Raw genomic sequence first — 17,868 nt, 5'->3', positions numbered from 1 at the left:
ACATCTATTACTTCTAATTTGCTTTTTATTTTTGTTATTTTACTGACCATTGTCTTGTCTCACCCCTGCCAATCTATGAATATATTGCAATTTAGTGTGTTTCTTACTGTCAACGCAATGGGGCGCTTCTTTTAAAACAATAACAAGTAATAGTACGACCTATATGTTGTGCATTGTGCTGCTACCGTTTTAAAATCGGATATTAATGAAATAAAGTTTCTGGGCGGGCCCCCTCGCACAGCTGGATTAAAAACATCTGGATCCGCCTACACGGAACTTCTGCCAAAAAAAAAAAAAGAAGAAGAAGAGGAGAAAAGAAAGGTCCCGAGTCCAATAAAGTGTCGTTGCCGATCCGAAGCCCCTCGCCCGGTTCGCTACACAGATTATCGACCGTCCGAAAGCCCCGGACCGTGTGTGATCGGACGTTCGCTTTCTGGCGAGACCATGGGGCGCAGGCGCTGGAGCCGCTTCGCGTTAACATCTGTCCTTCTCATATCGCTCTGTGAGTATGAGTGGCTGTTCCTCTATGTCTCCTTCTCTTCTCTTCTCTTTCTTTCTTTCTTTGGATCGACTCGTTGTTTCCCGGACGATGAGAAATGTCAGGAGAAGTATGCGCATTCACACTTGGAGATGGAAAGTTAGTCGAGCTGTTGCCAAGTTTGCCCAACTTAAACGCACATGGGATCTTTCTTTCTGCCTGATGACTCGGTTTAAGGGTCTTAGTATGTTCCTTCACAGAATGTGAATACAAAGTTCTGCCTTTATCGACAGATGTTCCCCGACCTTTATATGATCCGCTAATGACGAGAAATAGAGTATTATATGTATGCTATGCATATGTGATTACCTATCATGTAGGTTAAGTAGTATATAAAGTATAACTACAATTTCAAATGACTTCATAATAATAATTGCCTGGTCACTGTTTGTTGCGTTGCATTATATACCATATAATTATATAATCAGAATATTTGTTGTCGTTGTTTTTTTGTTTTTTTTATGAATGCTCTGCATGCAAATGGTTGCATTGCACTGCAAATCCCACCATAAATACATTCTCATCAAAGTAAACGTCACGTGTAATTATTTGCTGAGTAGTGCTGGAGCAGCGTAAAAAATGCTTACGGTTTTACTGACCGTAGCTGGGTCTGTTTACATCTCTTGTTTATACTAATTCTGTGTCTGTACTTCCTCATGAATTAAAGAGGCTCAACTGAGCCACGGTCGAGGCAGAAACACAAACATTCCCGTTACTTGATATCCTGCAAGATATCATACGCACCAACCAGCGCTCTCTGTTATTTTGAACGGTTGTGGTCTCCTGAGGTTGGAAAAAAAGTAAAAAATTCAGAGATGTTGATTTCTTTCCTGCACGAACGAGGTAGGGCGGGAGCAGGGGAGAAAAGCCCGGCGATGCCCGCGATGAGCGGCCTTGGCCGCTTTGGTGTGCCTTTTTCCCCTGCTGTGCCATCACCATCGCGGCCCACAATGGCGACGCTGTTATGACTCACTGTGTTAAGATGCGGGCCACCCCGCTCCGGTGAGGGCGTGCTGATTGACGCCCGGCAGAGACAGAGCCCCTTGTGTTTGTTGTCTCTGCCTCCCTTGTGAAGATTCCAAGAACTTGGTCTTGGGGAAGGACTGCATGGTACTCGTGGAAAAGAAAGGAGCCGTATGCCCGGGTGTAAATATTACGTTGCATTGTTTGGCGGTCGCAGTGTGTAGGACAATTTCTTTTGTCCTTTGATTCTTTGCGAACTCATCAGCCGATTTCTAGCAGTTGAGGCCGTAGCATGTTAATATTCAGGATCGTGGACAGAACAAACTTCCTCCAGGCCGAGATATTTCATTGCACTGTAATTAACAAGTTTCCTGCTGATATGCTGTGTTGAAAGGACCCTGAAAGATGAGGAGGGTTAACCGGGAGGTTAAAACAAATAAATAGATTTATTTATGGAACTGATAGTTTCTGGGCAGTTAATTCGATTGCAACAGCTCTCTTGCTTTAAATGACATGCTATATATTTTTTAGATATTAAAAAGGTAAAATGGCGCTGTGTTTATCCTCATATTGTCTTACAGCAATGCAGTAAAATTAAGACTCTCAGACAAGAAGATCACACTCGCAGCAGAGTCTCACACAGAGGCCGAGTGTTTTCTTTGGTGAGACACAGAGAACAAGAGCGGGAGAGGGGGGGGGGGGGTAGAAAACGAAATAAAATAAAGTAAATGCAGGCCAACATCTCCGTGCCTCCTGTAAGCATGTGGCTGTCGGATTTCCCAAGAGCACAGAGGGGCTGTGCTCCAAACTTGGCCAGGGAGAATGCTTCTGGCTTCAATTTATTCCTGGAGCAGTCGCCGCTGATTTTAATTACTTTAAAGCTTGCGAAGGGGGCTTTTTTTTTTGCTTATCCAGCCTCCCCCCACCCTCCTTTGTCTTTTTTTTTTTTTTTTTTTTTGGAGTGTGTATATTTTGATGGTTGGCATTGGCCAACATCTGGAAGCATTTGTAAAATATGAGTGGAGCTTCTTTTAATATTTGCTTAGTTTTGCGAGAGCATCTTGCTTTTCGAAGAAGATGGCGCAGACGGCAGAAAAGAAGCAGATCATGTGGTTTTAATCAACAATTAATATTATTGTTGTGATGTGGCAGCACAAGATGCATGGGAAGGAATGTGCCCCCCGCCAATCCTCCTCACCACAGGCGCTCCACCCACCACACACACACACACCCTCCCCGTCCTCACTCCTCTCCACACGCACACACACACACACACACACACAGACATACAAATACATTTATGCTTACACTTTGCCTTCCAAAACCATTTAGGGCTTAATAAAGTCCATATGGAGCGCTGCGCCCAAGAGGCAAACCATAAGCATTATCTTGATTACAGACGTCCATGTGACTTTCAGTCTCTCACGTTACAGTTATTTCCATTATTAGGGTATGATTATTAAATCCGGGTATCATATAATGAAAAAAAAAATGGATTTGTTATATGGAGCTGTAACTATTTTGAAAGAACCTGGAGAAAATAAAACCGCCGCTTGGATTGCGCCGCTACGCTGCCATGTAAACTGAATTTGAATTTACATTTGCATTTGATGTCATGTGCATCTGATTATCATGTATTTACCTGATCTGATTTGTAAAGATGTGCATGTTTGTGCTTTAGTTGCAGGCTCTCCGGCCTTCACTCAGATCTCCTCCAATTTTTGCCGGTGGTGTGACGACTCCAGCCCGTTGTGCGACGGCAATGTCTGTCTAAGCAACTGCAATTTCTCCTCCTTCTGCAACCTGGCCGAGGAGATATGTGTAGCAATATGGTGAGTGTGTTGGTGTTTTTTTTTGTGGTGTGTGTGTATTGCTCAGGCTTCTAGATGTTTAAGAAGACCACACAAGAAGTATAATGAAATGCCATAAATTGAAAAAAAGTGAGATGCAGAGTTTTGAACTGTGAGGCTCAGCGTAGGAGAACCCAGCAGAGCCTCCATAATCCATGCTGTAATAATACAATTTGTTTAAAGGATTTCCACCCTACAGGACCCGTGAGGAACATTTCTGGGAAGTTAATCAAACTGACCTTTGAATGACTGTTTGAAAACAACATAGTGTAGAGTCAGCTAGCTGCCCTGGGAAGAGGTGTAAGCATGTTTCCCCCACAAAAGATGATGTTTCCTTGCAGTTTTGTCATGCAGTCCTCTTGGGTAATGTTCATTGTTTAAGGATTCTTTGGTAAATGGCAAAAACATATAGGTAATATAACATGATGCTATGACACAGTGTTTTAAACATAATGTAGACACACATAGTGTTTTAATAGTTATATCATAGTTATATTACAGACATCGTTATTTCAGGAACATCTTTATAAAATATTTAATAGAGCTGCTTGTTAGTTATCTGTATTTTAAACTTGGGAGGCAGACTGCTCGCCCAGAGCAAATGCTTCTCACGCCCCTTGCATCTATTTTTTCCCAAAATACTTAAATGCACATAATCTGGCAACCCTCAGCACACAATCATCACAAATCACAAAAGCAAACTGGTTGTAATAGACTACTCAAGATCACGTGAACTACCAAACCAAACAAGGGCTTTTAAGAATTCTTGTTGCCAAACTAGTGGGTCTGCCATTCAGAAAGGTCCACAATGTGTTACATCCTACACAGCAGGACAAAATATCCCCCTTAATGGTTGACTGCAATGAAATTGAGATATTTTTGTTAGAGAATGTTGAATTAGAAAAAAAAAACAGCTTTGCTAGATAACGTCCAAATGTTTTGCATAATTTGCATACTACACAATTGGCCTGATTCAACTAAAATTGAATCAGAAATTATTTAAATACCTCAAGGACTGAATTCAGTCAGAGTTGTTCATTAACAACCAAATATTACATCTCAATAACTAAACCAATAACTAACTAACTTACCAGAACACCTGGGATACCACAGCAATTAACCACACAGAACACCATAGAAACCAATTAACGGCACCATAGCAACCACAATGTAATCCTTGGCCAGTCGTGGCAACACCCTCACAGCAGTGTAGAAGCCCTAAAGAACACCATTGCAGCCAACCAGCAAGACCAAATTCAACATTTGCAAACATGGGGAGCCACTGGGGATACCACCTACCAGCCGTTCATAATTTCACCTGTTCACCCCCTGTTCATCTCTTCATTCACTTTTATCGATTTCACAATTAACCCAGCTCACTTGTTCCTTCCCCTTGAACTCTGCTGACCTTAAAATGATTCATTTTCTTATTGCTGTGACTGTTGTTTGCATATCCCCTCCTTCTTCATGTGTATTTCAGGAAGAAGGACAATGTGAGCATGACTGTGCGGACACTTTGCCATCACCCCCAGCAGGTCATCGAGAACATTGTTCTTGGCAACTATTCCTCATCAGAGTGCCTAATGGCACCTCAGGCCGCTGAAGATGGACTCGTCTACGTCTGTGGCTGTGTTGGTTTGCATGACTGCAATGATAAACTTGTTTTTGACAAGGGGGCCAATGGTAAGCAGTTTTAAATCCCATTATTTGACCTTTTTCAATAGTTTTTATTAACCCAGTAGTAGCACCTTTATTTATTGTCTCTGTTCTGTAACCAGGTTTTTCAAAGATTCAAAGTAAAGACGTGATTCCAGTGGTGGTGATCAGCTTGGTCCCTCCTTTTGTGGTGGCGGTCTTTGCCACCATTGCCTTCTACTTTTACCGCACGCGGCAGCCTAGCAAACAGCGCAAGGACTGGGCTCCCAAACGCACTCACTACCAATCCCTGGACCCTGCGGAGGGCCGCTCAGAAGAGGCCAACAGCAGCGGCTACCATGGCAAGCTGTCCTCCAAGACTGATGAAGTCCATTCAGACATGTCTTCTACTCACATCCGGGACCACAAAATCAAGCAGCTGCCCATCCAGCTGGAAGCTCTGGTTGGCAAGGGACGCTTTGCAGAGGTATGGCGGGCGAGGCTCAACCACAGCGAAGGAGGCCAATATGACACCGTAGCTGTGAAGATCTTCCCCGCCATGGAGTTCGCCTCTTGGCAAAACGAGCGAGCCATCTTCTCGGACGCCAACCTGAAGCACGAGAACGTGGTGGAGTTTCTTTCTGCGGAGGAACGTGGGGGTGTCGCTGGACCCCCTCAAAGGCAATACTGGCTCATCATGGCCTACCACAGCATGGGCAACCTGCAGGACTTCCTGGCAAATCACGTGCTGAGCTGGGGTGAGCTGTGTGCCCAGGCTGGCTCCGTGGCAAGGGGCGTTGCCCATTTGCACAGCGATACCACGGACAGCGGTGCTGCTAAGGTGCCCATCGCCCATCGGGATTTGAAGAGCAGCAACATTGTGGTGAAGAACCGATACGAGTGCGCGCTTTGTGACTTTGGGCTGGCTCTGCAGCTGGACCTCTCACTCAGCGTGGACGACTATGCCAACAGTGGACAGGTGAACACTTTAAATACTGGATTCTAAAAATGTTTCAGCTTCAATCACATAAATGCACAATACTGGTAGATGACATCAAATATTTTAGTCACTCTTGAAAATGTCCAATACAATAATGCAGTAATGAAATTATGAATTGGTAAAAGTTGGTACCAATAAATACTGTTAGGTAATACACTTGAATGTTTATGGTAATAATAATAATAATGCATGAAAAATATCTCACATCCACATCATCCCAAAAGAGGAATGCATCAGCGATGAGCAGAGTATATGTGGCTTTTAGGTTGGCACAGCACGCTACATGGCCCCAGAAGTCCTGGAATCTCGAGTTAATCTTGAAGACTTGGAGTCCTTCAAACAAATGGATGTCTATTCTATGGCCTTGGTCCTCTGGGAGATGTCTTCTCGTTGTGATGTCATAGGAGGTAAATGTTGAAGTGCCAAAGTAACACTATGGGCAGGACCCCGTCCTAAAATAGCATCCAGTCTTCCAACTGTGATTGTAAAAATGATTTACCTGGAGCCTGACTGTCGTTTAATTTATTGTGACAGAGGTTAAGAGCTATGAGCCTCCATTCGGCTCTAAAGTGTGTGATCCACCCTGCGTGGACAGCATGAGGGATTTAGTGCTGAGAGACAGAGGCCGGCCGGACATCCCGCCCAGCTGGACCACACACCAGGTAGACCAGCTACGGCACACATAAAGCAAGCTTCTCTGCACTAGCATTCCAGATTGCAGAATGAGCATTAGTACATGTCTGCAAAATCATTGTATTGACCATAGGCTGAAAAATAGAGATAACCTGTGAATTTTAAGATGGTTCAGAGTCTTCTTTACATGACATTTCGTTTAGATAAAGACAATATCTGCAGGAGCTATTAGACATCAAACTACTGATCAGGAACATATTGTTCATTCTTTATATTGCCTAGGGCATGGAGCTGCTGTGTTCCACCATCACGGAGTGCTGGGATCACGACCCAGAGGCCCGTCTGACGGCCCACTGTGTGGTGGAGCGCTTTAACACCCTGACCCAGCCGGAGGACAGCAGCGTCGTCAGCCACATCGCCGAGCAGCACAGCTCATTAGCCACACCCACACCACCCTCCCCGAGTTCAGGGCGTGGCACAGATGCCTCTCTCCCTCCGTCCTCCGTCTCCGAAACGCAAGTGGCGGAGCCCTCAGATCAGCCGACTGAGGTGTAAATAGTTTTTTTTGGAGAGGCCATCAAGACTGCATTATATATTGTTCAACAAGGAGCTGGTCTCCATTGTTTCTTTAGATTTCATTGCTGGTTTCTGAATATGTGTTTTTATTCTTTTTTTTTTTTTTGCTGTCCCAATGAAAGTGAAGGATTGTGTAGTCAAAAATCCACATATTATCCTAAAATATTTCTACTAAATCATTTTTATTACCACATGTAAAACAGAAAGGTCAAAGTCAACGTTCAGAAACTTTTCTTTGGTCAAAACTGTACCTAATCTTCATGAAATATACATTTTATTGGACTATGGTTCCTTCAGTGCAATACAATAGAGGGCCATAAAACTGGAGCTTTTTTTCCCACCAAAACTTGTTTACTACAGTTTCCTCACACAACTCTTTCCATTCCCTGAATCATTTGGGTCGAACAAGGACGTGGTCTTCAGAATACTGAAGCTGGAACAATTTTTAGGGTTTCAGTGGAATTAAACACAGACGTTGCTGAAAATATCTGTCAAAGGATCTGTCAAAGTTAGTGGCCATGAATGCTGTTTCAAAGATGAAAGAAGACCAACGACCATTTTACTGTCTCTCTCAACTTCTGAAACAGCTTAATTACCGCCATTCTTTTGAGTGCCGTGCCCAGTAAATGGATTTTTTTCATCGGTTTGTTTTCCTCCAGGATGAATGACAACACTGTTTAATAATAGCATCTCAGAAATAGCAATTCCAAAATCCTGAAAATGTAACCAAATCAAAGCCTGGCCTACGGAACAGATCACTGGCACCTACCCTGAAATTAAATTAAGGGGTTCTTGTGAGAAAGGGCTGAGGCCATTGAACTGACCCAGATGGACAAATCCACTCAAATTCAATAATACCCACCTACTTTGAAAATCCTCAGACCCTCATCAAAAGTCAAATTCGGCTGTACAGCCAAGTGTGTGTAACCAATCATGACGTAGGACCTGGTTGAGGCGCTCTTTTACTTTATTACCTCACAGGATATTTAGATAATTTAAATCCTGTTAGGCCAATTATATTGTGCAGGTCTGGTCACATTCTTCTCATCCACCACTATTCTACTGTTAAAAGTAACTAGCTTCAATTAAATGGGGGGATAATTTTTGTTTGTTTTAAAGTTCAACATTATATAACTGAAGCTCTTATTTGCTTATAGACGATTGAACATTGCATTTTGGTCATACTGAATTTCTTGATATTGAAACTTATAACCACTGTCAATCCCTTTTTTTTTTTTTTTTTTTTGCTATTTCTTAAATTGTTGCATTGAGCCCTCCAGGATTTGGAGTTTCTACATTAGGCACTATTTTTGATGTGCAGCACTACACACAGAGCATGGGGCTTGTTTACTAGTGTAAGGTTAAAGGCTGTACATAAATAAATTGATAAAACAAGAAACACAAGCTTCAGTGATGTTTTCACATGTGGCGTGTCGATAAATCATTAAAACACTCAGAAATAATTACAGCTAAAAGGTTAAGTTTGTTTCTCTGTTGCAAGATACAGAGAACTACCAAGCCGCTCTTTCTTGTTTAATCTATTTATGTAAATCCTGAGGACGCCCAGTTCGTGTTGAAAGGGAATGATTGTTCACCATTGTGTATGCATTCATGTTTTTTCTAAAACTATACGCTTTGTCATAGTAGAACATAATCGGTCCAAATTCTTGACAAAGTCTTTATAAACATATGCATTTGTTATGACTTTTTCTACGATGTATGTCACAAACTATAGAAATGAGAAATCCTCAATATATAGATTATACATTTTATTATATGGTCAGGATTCCCCATACTACACTGAACCAACAATAAATCAGCAAATCACACATTCTGAGTGACTTTGACAGGGAATGAAGGAGGATCTATGGAAAGAAATCATTTCTTTCTTGGTTTGTTGTTTAATGGGGAATATGGTGGTAGGATTATAGGATTAGGATCGAAGACAACAGTTAAGGCACTTCAAAAGTTTTTTTTTCCCCTCCATCTTTTTAACCCCCCCATAGGTTAATTCCATTCACAGCGTAAACGCATTACAAACTCTCATTGGTTGGGTTGATCAGAGGCCTATTTGTAGCCTCACTCATGCAAGCAGCAGGCTCCATTTCATCAGCTTAAATGATTTGAACTGAGGTAGAATTACACCAGCCAAACGGAGTACATGCACACTAACTTTGGTGACTGTAGAAAAAAAAATTGGATTAAATCTAATAATACTGTGCAACTAAAAACCACAGAGAGTCTGAATACCTAGCATGAAGAACAGATGGTGCTGTTGCGTTCAGCAGAGAAAGAATCATTTAGAATTGTTCCCTCCCATGTGACTGTTCAGTAAGGCTTCACACGCACGACTCAGTCACCTCTTAACTCATTTCAACAGTCTAATCAGCAGAGCACACACAAAAAAACAGGAGCATCGTATGAAATTTCCTTTAATTCCCACCTCCCTGGCATCCGGCAAGGATTTACTTAGTCACCCTCCATCGTTCGATAATCATTTTTTTAATGTATAAACAATAAGAGCTTAAATGTTAAGTAAACCCCAGTCATATGTGTTGACAGCAAACATCCAGAACAATTAATCAGCTCCTTCAAGCACACCTCACTTAAGGCAACTTCAGCGAAAGATATTTCTCTCTGCGTGCTGAGACCCTTCACAAAACTCAAGATCATTCAGTGCATAAGTACACAAAGAGTTTCCAGTCAAGGGTTGGGGGAGAAAAAAAACAAAAAAAAAACGTTGCACTCTACCGAAAGAGGGCATTTCACCAAGGAATGAGTTAATCCAGTCAAAGCACGCAACTGGTGGCGACAAGAGGCCACAGGTCAACTCAGGGACTGGTCTGGGGGGTGGAAGGGGAGGAGCTCTTCGGGGCTGTTTTCCACAGCGGTTGGTGATACACCCAACCCTCACCCTGAGGAAATGAAACGCACATGAAAATCGGTTACCAAAACAACCAAATATATTCAGCAATATCACAGGCGGAACATGCGCGCATACAAACACACACACACACACCAATTCTGTGCTTACTTTGCCCTCAAAATACTTGGTTCTCCAGGGTGTCTCAGTCTCAGCCCGGTGTCTCTCCTCCTTTCTCTGTCTCTCCTCCAGGAAGCGCTTGTGCTCTGTGGCCTTCTCCATGTCTCTCTGCCTGAGAGCCTCAGAAACGTGCTGCCACAGCCGTCTGAAAGCAAAGGAGACGTGGGTCGCACATGGAAGTGGTTCTCAAACTTTTTAGGTTTGTTATGATCACAACACCCTGGAGCCTGACAACTAGTTAATAATTACAAAAGAAACTGGTGATAAGCAGAAGAAAACCCTCATACCACATTGCAGAAAGAAAAGGAGCCACAATGTTTAGCTCAGAGCAACTTTGTGAAATGGTTATGAGGATGTTTATGTATTGTCCACTGTATTAGCACAGCCACTCATGATTGTCATGCATGTCTTAAAACATCAATCCAAAGCCACCACATGAAAGAGTCCCAGCGAAAGATGAAAACTGTATGCCGAGACATGTCACAAATTATTCTTGAAGGTGCACATTTCCACCCCTGCTAGGCTACCAGACGTAATGACAGGGTACATTTAACCCGTAACCACAAGAAATAACCAGTAACCACAAGAAATGCAACACTCAAAAAAAAAAAAGAAAAAAGGCTCCTCAGCTTTGACCTTCCTCTGACTGGAAAAAAAAAAAAACAATGTAGTGCCAATTCGTCGCACATTGAGATTATGAGCTCCAACTAACAATAAGAATCGATAATAAATATAATAACATAAAAACAAACACGAACCTTTGCATCAGCATTGGTATGTGTTATGGTGCAAGATCTGAACTGTTCCTATCTGAAATTCTACAACTGGACCCACCTGGACTCATAGGGTCCTTGCAGCTGATTGGGCCGGACCCGTTTCCTGATGACGGGCAGCTTGGTGACATCCACTACTCGGGTTTCCCCGGTGCCGTAGCAGAACTCCAGCGTGCCGTTCCACTCGCCCTGCACGCGACACACCACTGCATTGCTCAGGCTGTGCTTCACCTCCGCGCTGACTCTGAAGGGGACATGATGGCCTCTGGTGACAGGCTTACATTTGACAGCAAATCCACCATTTCAACTTGGTGGCATCATTATAAGCAAATATACTACAATATCCAAAAGAGTTTAGGTTAGGTTGGAATGAATTCGGTTTCTAGCAAAAAAATTAAAATATATGTTATATGCACTATTAAATATAAAATGTTAGAATTTAAAATATAATGGACATGGATGGCTGCAATAAAAAGGCAGTGGAGCTGACTGCTGAATACCTGTGCAGCTTCCCCCCGTAGAAAGGCTTGGTCTGAAAGGTGATGGCCGCCGAGTAGCCTGTCTTAGCACAGTTGACGTTAACTTTGCCACCCAACTCCACCCAGGGCACCGTGAGAATAGAGCGTGCATAGGCCGAGGGTAAGGTGAAGGTGTACTCTTCACCGTGCTCCAGGAGATGCAGGCAGCCTAAGATCCCAATTAAATAAAAAAAAAAAAAGTTAACACGATAACCGCAAACACACACGCGCAACCAATTAGGCATTCCAGATGTGGAGACGTATTATTATTCAGTAAAACATTTGTAATTAATACGCGTGTTGACATACCCTCGCCAATCATGGACACTCCAATGGACATGCCCATGAACTTGCTCTTGGTCCACACGTGAGTGTTCACACATATCTGCTTCTCCTGGCACTCAACATAGAAGCCTGACACAGGTGGATGATGGGATACCTGTTCCGCTACAAAGCGCAAGTGGTAAAAGTCCGAAGCGTCCGTGTTCTCTGGGGGCCCGGCAATTTTGGGGACACGCCAGGAACAGTGGAAAGTTTCACCAATGATGGGGTTGTAGGGTTTCTTGGCAATGGCTCCTTTGCGTCCTTCGTGGAAGGAGGTAAGGTAGTACTCCACAAAGCGAACCATGCGCTCCACTGGGCTGGCTCCATCAGCCACGGCCAGGAACAGGTCTGGGTGAGACATGAAGTCGGCGTACATCTCCAGCAGAGAGCGCTTCTCCAAGATGAACGTTGGCAGGACCACCTTCACAGACACAGGGCACAAAGGTTAAAATGAGTGAACCAATCCGGATGACCGTAACAATGGCGAACTATTCGTGCGCGGAGACCCTACCCTAGTGAGATCCATGCCGAGCTTAAGCTGAGAAAGGAGGTGCAGAATAACACTACGTTCCTCTTCTACTGCACCCAGTTCTTCTTCCTCATCCGGTGAAGAGTCTTCCAGCTCGTCCTCAACATCAATGTCCTCCTGTTCCTGAAGAACAATGGCCAAACCAACACGTCTCATTAAGGCACCCTGATAAGAGGAGACCCACGCCAGCAAGTGTTTTCCCCTTCGTCTTTCGAATTCTCTCCCTCTCTCTTTCTCTTTGATGCCTTAAAAAGTGTGTGTCCGTTCCAGTATAGTGCTGCGCTTGTAACAGAAGTAAGTGAGATTTGACGATAAGAACGCAAGCTGAGGTGAAGAGATCGACAGATTGGGTTTAATCTCAAAAAACCGCCAAATATTGCTCATGTGCAGCACATTTCAAACAGACACTGATCAATGCAAGAACCTGGGCGGGGTCTATGGGAAGCTACGTGAAAATGGCAGGCCAAGCCATGGAAAAAACAGAAAGGACAAGCCTCTCATCCTACCCCAGCAACGGTACAGGAGTCCATCTCGAGAGGATCTAGGATGGTGCTCTCTTCTTTGCCTTCATCTTTCGTGACGCTGGGCAGCGCAGCGCCATTCTTCAGAATGTCGGGCAGTTTGGGTTCCAGCCACTCGATGGTGGGGCCTGTAGGGCACAGAGAGTCGGGCTCAGAGGTGGTGGGCCCTGCAGGGCACACCGAGTCGGGCTCAGAGGTGGTCATGTCCCCAGAGCCCAACTGCATGCCGCGAGCAGCTCAACGCCTTTGTCGCCACAACAAAAAGAGCCACTGCGGCGTCTCCTGTATCGCGTGATGCACACTGGAAAGCTCACAGCTGCAACCTGATCTTCAGGCTCCGCCCCTCTCTCGGCTGTACAAGCGTCTTATTGGGCCTCTGTGCTATATACTTTTCCTGCCGTTTCACAACAGTTGTGAAAATAGCAGATCATTAGTGTTTGAGTTTAGTCGCAATCGTTGATTAAAACCCTACCGGCGGTCACAAAACCCCGAATGCTGTTTTTAATTAAATTTGCACACTAGGAAAACAGGAAAAGCAGCAAAAAATAAATACAGAAATAAAATGAACTCAATATTTGCCCATGCTTTGACACAAAGTCTGACTATAGAATAAGAAAAGCCCAAATCTGGACTAGTGTAGAAAGTGTAGAAAGCGGTGCACAGTCACAGAGACAGCGGACACCTTAATACATTAGTAAGGGCTCTACTTCCAAGAACCGACAGCGACGCGGCGGTACAATTTGGTGGAGATGTCAACACGGCGCCCTCCCCCGCCCCTCGGCATCTCTGGTTACCCCTGCCGGCCCGTCAGACGGGATCCTGTTCCTCATCCATAATGAAACAATATTCCACTGGCTGGCACGGAGCAGAGGTCACCATCTCTGCAGAAAAGAATGTTGACCCGGGATTAGCGGCCGCGCTAACATTTGAAAATGGCACGCGCAACGGCGGCGGCCGCGGGCCGCGTGCGCCGCGCGCTCCTTCGGCCGGGCTCGGGGGCGAACGCTGCTTATTTAGCTTAGAACCGGATCTTCCCATAATTACAGAGTACAAAACAGGGCGAACTGTGGCTCACGGAGTGTCTGTGCCCGTGTGATTTGAGGTGTTCAATAACTGCAGGATAGTTGATTTACAGCAGGGGTGCATATCCTCTTCCCTCGGGGCCTCCGGTTACATAATTAAACTTTTAATTCCCATCGGCAGAGAAATGTACATAAAAACAACTCCCTCTTCAAGTACAACTGTTCTCACTTTCAGAACAGTGTGGAGTGTGTGGTGCTGTTCAATATGCCCTCGGTGGCCCTTTTATTAGGTACACTAGACACCTTGCAGGATTTCATTCCTTGCTGATATCGGTGAATTCTGACACACTGTAGAGTATCAGTATTGCCATGAACCTATAATAAATGAATGAAAGAAATAAGTGGAATGAGTGAGGCATGTTGTGAGAGGCAAGACTGCGTAAACCCTGTTAGAAGATCTTTAAAACACAAAATACGACCGTAAAATTCTAAGCTTTTGAATACAAACAGAATGTCCACAATGGAACATTATTAATGATTATGCTCAGATGTAACGAGAGCACAGGCAGAAGTGGAAAATGATCACCTTGGTGTTATATATTGGGAAGCGGGGTGCATGACGCTCACCTCCCACTGGAAACCTCTGGCGGGCCACCTGCTGCAGATGAAGGATGTGCAGACAGTCGCTCAGGCAGTTCATTGTAGCCAGGGAGGTGGCCTTCAGCAAAAGCAGGTCCTGGTCAAGAGGAGAAGGCCCTGTGGAGGACGGCAGATCCTCGATGCTGAGAATCAGGTCTCTGTGCTGGCCCTGAGCCTGGCTCATCATCTACAGCGGAAGATGTTGCATTAAAAAAAACTTCTCATGAACACTTTTGGGATAATGCATCCAAAGAAGTGTGACCGAGTCGCTGAGTGGAGAAAAGCTGAGATTCTTTTGTAGAATGAGGACATAAAACATCATGCCGCACCTCACGGGCCTCAAACAGGTGATCGGGTAGCAAGGACCGCTTGCTGGAGTAGGGCGAGGCGGTGCGGTGGAGCTGCGACAGGCTGCGGAAGGATCCGGCATTCTGGCTGATGTGGCGCTGTGAGCCTGGGGAATTGCCGCTGCCCTGAGAAGCCATTGACAGATTGCGCTGCTTCAGAGGCGGGTTGGTCTGTGATTTTAGGATGGGAAGAATTAATGACCGCTCCAACATTGGTGTCTCAGCGCTTAAAGGACAGTCCTTCTCACTACTCTGTCATTCACAGACATATTTCATACATATGAATTTGTATGTATTTCATACATGCTATTAAGTGTATTTTTGCTGCTATTACCTTCTGCTTCTGTCCACTTTCTGCCGTGACAAGTGCAATTTCCCACTTGTGGGACTAATAAAGGTTTATCTTATCTTCTAAATAACAGACTTCAAAAGCAATACAATTCTATTTATTTGAGCATTTACAATGATCAAGAGTGTTATGCAGTTACGCAAGTAAAAATGTCAATATCTGGAGTCTGTTCACTGAAACAGCTCCAAATGAACATGTCTATTTGACTACAGATTGTACAGACATTTGTTTTAGAGAAAATGCATAACCCTGCTTCCATGTCAGACATCAGCACGCTAGCAAGCGTTCAAATGGTCAGCGTTTTCACTTGAACGATCGGAAAAAAACGATCAATCCGGGTCCTGCCTCTGCGGAAACTGTACCTTTCCCATGGCTTCAGTATGATGCTGCGTGCAGATCTGCAGCCTGCTCACCCAGTGCTGACGCTCCTTGGCATCCGTAGCTGAAACGCGCCAAAGAAACACAACATCGTAACAGCAGCGTATACCGCACGTGCGAATGCCTTCAGGATGCAAACGTGCGTGGGCCCTACCTCTCAGCTTGTACTGCTCCCCGCTGATGGCGTTGACCGTAAACGTGTGCGAGTCTTCATCGCTGGGGGAGATGACTGCACCAGCCAAAGGCAGCGTCCCCCTCGGCTTCTGTAGCCGGGACTGCTCGTTCACGAAATATTCCAGGAGCCCCAACTCGTTATTCAGGACAAAGAACCTGCAAAGAGCACAAAGTGTTCAGAACGTTTCCAGACCCAGTTCAGTTTAACAACACGCATATTCAACATTAGACAGCCGAAAGCATTCCTGGGTTGACAAATAGAAATGGGAATGTGTTAAACCCACCGATACTGCCATCCAGTCACCAGGTTGGTATATTTCATCAGGTACCCATCCACATTTTCCATATGATCACTAAAAACCAGAAAACGTACAGTTGTCACAACAACAAATGCCTTTAACAGTTTTAAAATGTCACCAGTGACAGAAGAGACAGGGTCTCACAGTTTCAACCTTTTCGAACGAACTCACCGACTGCGCTGGAGTGACTTCAAATTTATTTACAAAAGAACTTTAAAACGACGCACTTGACCAAAGTGCCGTACACGAACAGAGAGAGACAGCGAATAAAACAATAAAATAATGACATTTACAGCATTTATGAGACCCCCCTTATCCAGAGAGAGATCCAGGGTTAAGTGTCTAGCTCAGGGACACAATGGTAGTAAGCGGGATTTGAACCTGGGACTTCTGCTTCGTAGGCGAGTGTGTTGCCCACTAGGCCACTACCACCCAATGACAACCATAACGAAACCGTAAAACCAACATCTCAGACAGATTTAAAAGCCAAGGACAAAATAAAATGTGCATTTGAGGGAGTTAATGAGCAGGAAGGGATTTGGCCGGCCTGATGTTCGAGGGCGACGGAGAAAGCTCGGTCACCCCCGAGCTTCTTCCTTGTCTCGGGGACAACGACATGTTCTGCTGACCTGAGAGGAGCGCGTGGAGGAGCAGCTCGGACAGATGCTGTGGGGCAAGGCCATGAAGACATCTCAAAATCAGTGCGACAGCGAACCGGGAGCCGATGTGGGGTTTTTTTTGTACCACTTAAAATCCGCGCGGCGGCATTTTGGACCAACCGAAGTCGATCGAGCGACCTCGGGTTATAAGCCCAACACAAAGTGCGTTGCAGTAGTCCAGGCGATTCGTAACGAACGCATGGATCAAAATCTCCAAGTTGTCTTTGAGAGAGAAAGAGTTGTCTCAGTTGGGGAAAAAAAAGCTGGCTCTGACCACTGAGATGGGAAGATCGTGCATCGAACGTCACCCAAATATTTTAACGCTGTCACTCGCTGCCTGACAAGCGGCCTACCGCAGGGACAGAGAGGCGCGAATCTTCGCCTCCTTTTCCCCACTGTGGTCAACTCGAGGTCTTAAGGTCGGAGCCGCAGCGGAGAAGGAGGGCGGCTAACAGTTAGCTTAGCAACGGAGCGCACGTTACCTGTACTGCCAACTTTTCGAGGTTCCCCTCGTAAAGGAGGCCGGAGCCCTGCTCTGGCCGAGGGCGTCCAGCTTCCCGTCGCTCTCGGACGCCCGTATCGCTGTAGCCTCCACCTGCATCGTGGCTCTCCCAGGCGCCCCCGAGATTGGAGCACAGAGATTAGATTAGGCACTGCTAGCTCGCAGCGCTAAAACATCCGACGACCCGGAGTGTAGGTGTCGAGCGTCCAAGGTGCCAACGCAAACATTTATAAAACGTTAAACGGAGTGGCTCTGGGCGGCCGCCGGCAGGAAAATAATCAATATCTCGGTGGCGCATGTATGACAAACTCCAGGACGTGTTTACACGAGATGCAGTAAAAGTCCTCGCTCCACCCAGAGCGGTCGGCCGTAAACAATGTGTCAAAATAAAAGTCTGAAGCGTGAGCGATCATATCAGGCATAAAAACAACGAATGAACACATGTGCAGTTATTTACTTAACAAACAAAGGTGAAATAAATGAAAACATGTTTTGTATTCTAGTTTCTTTGCTCTCTCTTGGCATTCTCTCAATGAGCTTCAAGAGGTCATCACCTGAAATGGTTCTCCAACAGTCTTGAAGGAGTTCCCAGAGGT

At 45.0% G+C, this 17,868-nt stretch overlaps 2 protein-coding genes across 2 annotated transcripts; one reads left to right on the top strand and one right to left on the bottom strand.

The window, feature by feature from the left end:
- Positions 1-290: 290 nt before the first annotated feature.
- On the top strand, positions 291-8,898 carry tgfbr2l (transforming growth factor beta receptor-like). The gene is made up of 7 exons (XM_028990247.1): positions 291-502; positions 3,183-3,333; positions 4,832-5,034; positions 5,130-5,965; positions 6,252-6,393; positions 6,521-6,648; positions 6,902-8,898. The coding sequence occupies exons 1-7, from the start codon at positions 445-447 to the stop codon at positions 7,172-7,174; spliced, it is 1,791 nt and encodes a 596-aa protein (XP_028846080.1). The 5' UTR covers positions 291-444; the 3' UTR covers positions 7,175-8,898.
- Positions 8,412-17,610, bottom strand: osbpl11 (oxysterol binding protein-like 11). The gene is made up of 13 exons (XM_028990245.1): positions 17,253-17,610; positions 16,097-16,165; positions 15,793-15,968; positions 15,623-15,702; positions 14,894-15,082; positions 14,553-14,751; positions 12,889-13,031; positions 12,365-12,505; positions 11,839-12,274; positions 11,512-11,698; positions 11,073-11,255; positions 10,230-10,383; positions 8,412-10,110 (listed from the first exon to the last, which is right to left on the bottom strand). The coding sequence occupies exons 1-13, from the start codon at positions 17,369-17,371 to the stop codon at positions 10,027-10,029; spliced, it is 2,160 nt and encodes a 719-aa protein (XP_028846078.1). The 5' UTR covers positions 17,372-17,610; the 3' UTR covers positions 8,412-10,026.
- Between the last annotated feature and the right edge of the window lie 258 nt (positions 17,611-17,868).

Source organism: Denticeps clupeoides, chromosome 9 (genome assembly GCF_900700375.1).
Source record: "Denticeps clupeoides chromosome 9, fDenClu1.1, whole genome shotgun sequence".
Classification (NCBI taxonomy): domain Eukaryota; kingdom Metazoa; phylum Chordata; class Actinopteri; order Clupeiformes; family Denticipitidae; genus Denticeps; species Denticeps clupeoides.
Note: the sequence above shows the minus strand (reverse complement) of the source record. Positions and strands in the feature narration are given on the sequence as shown.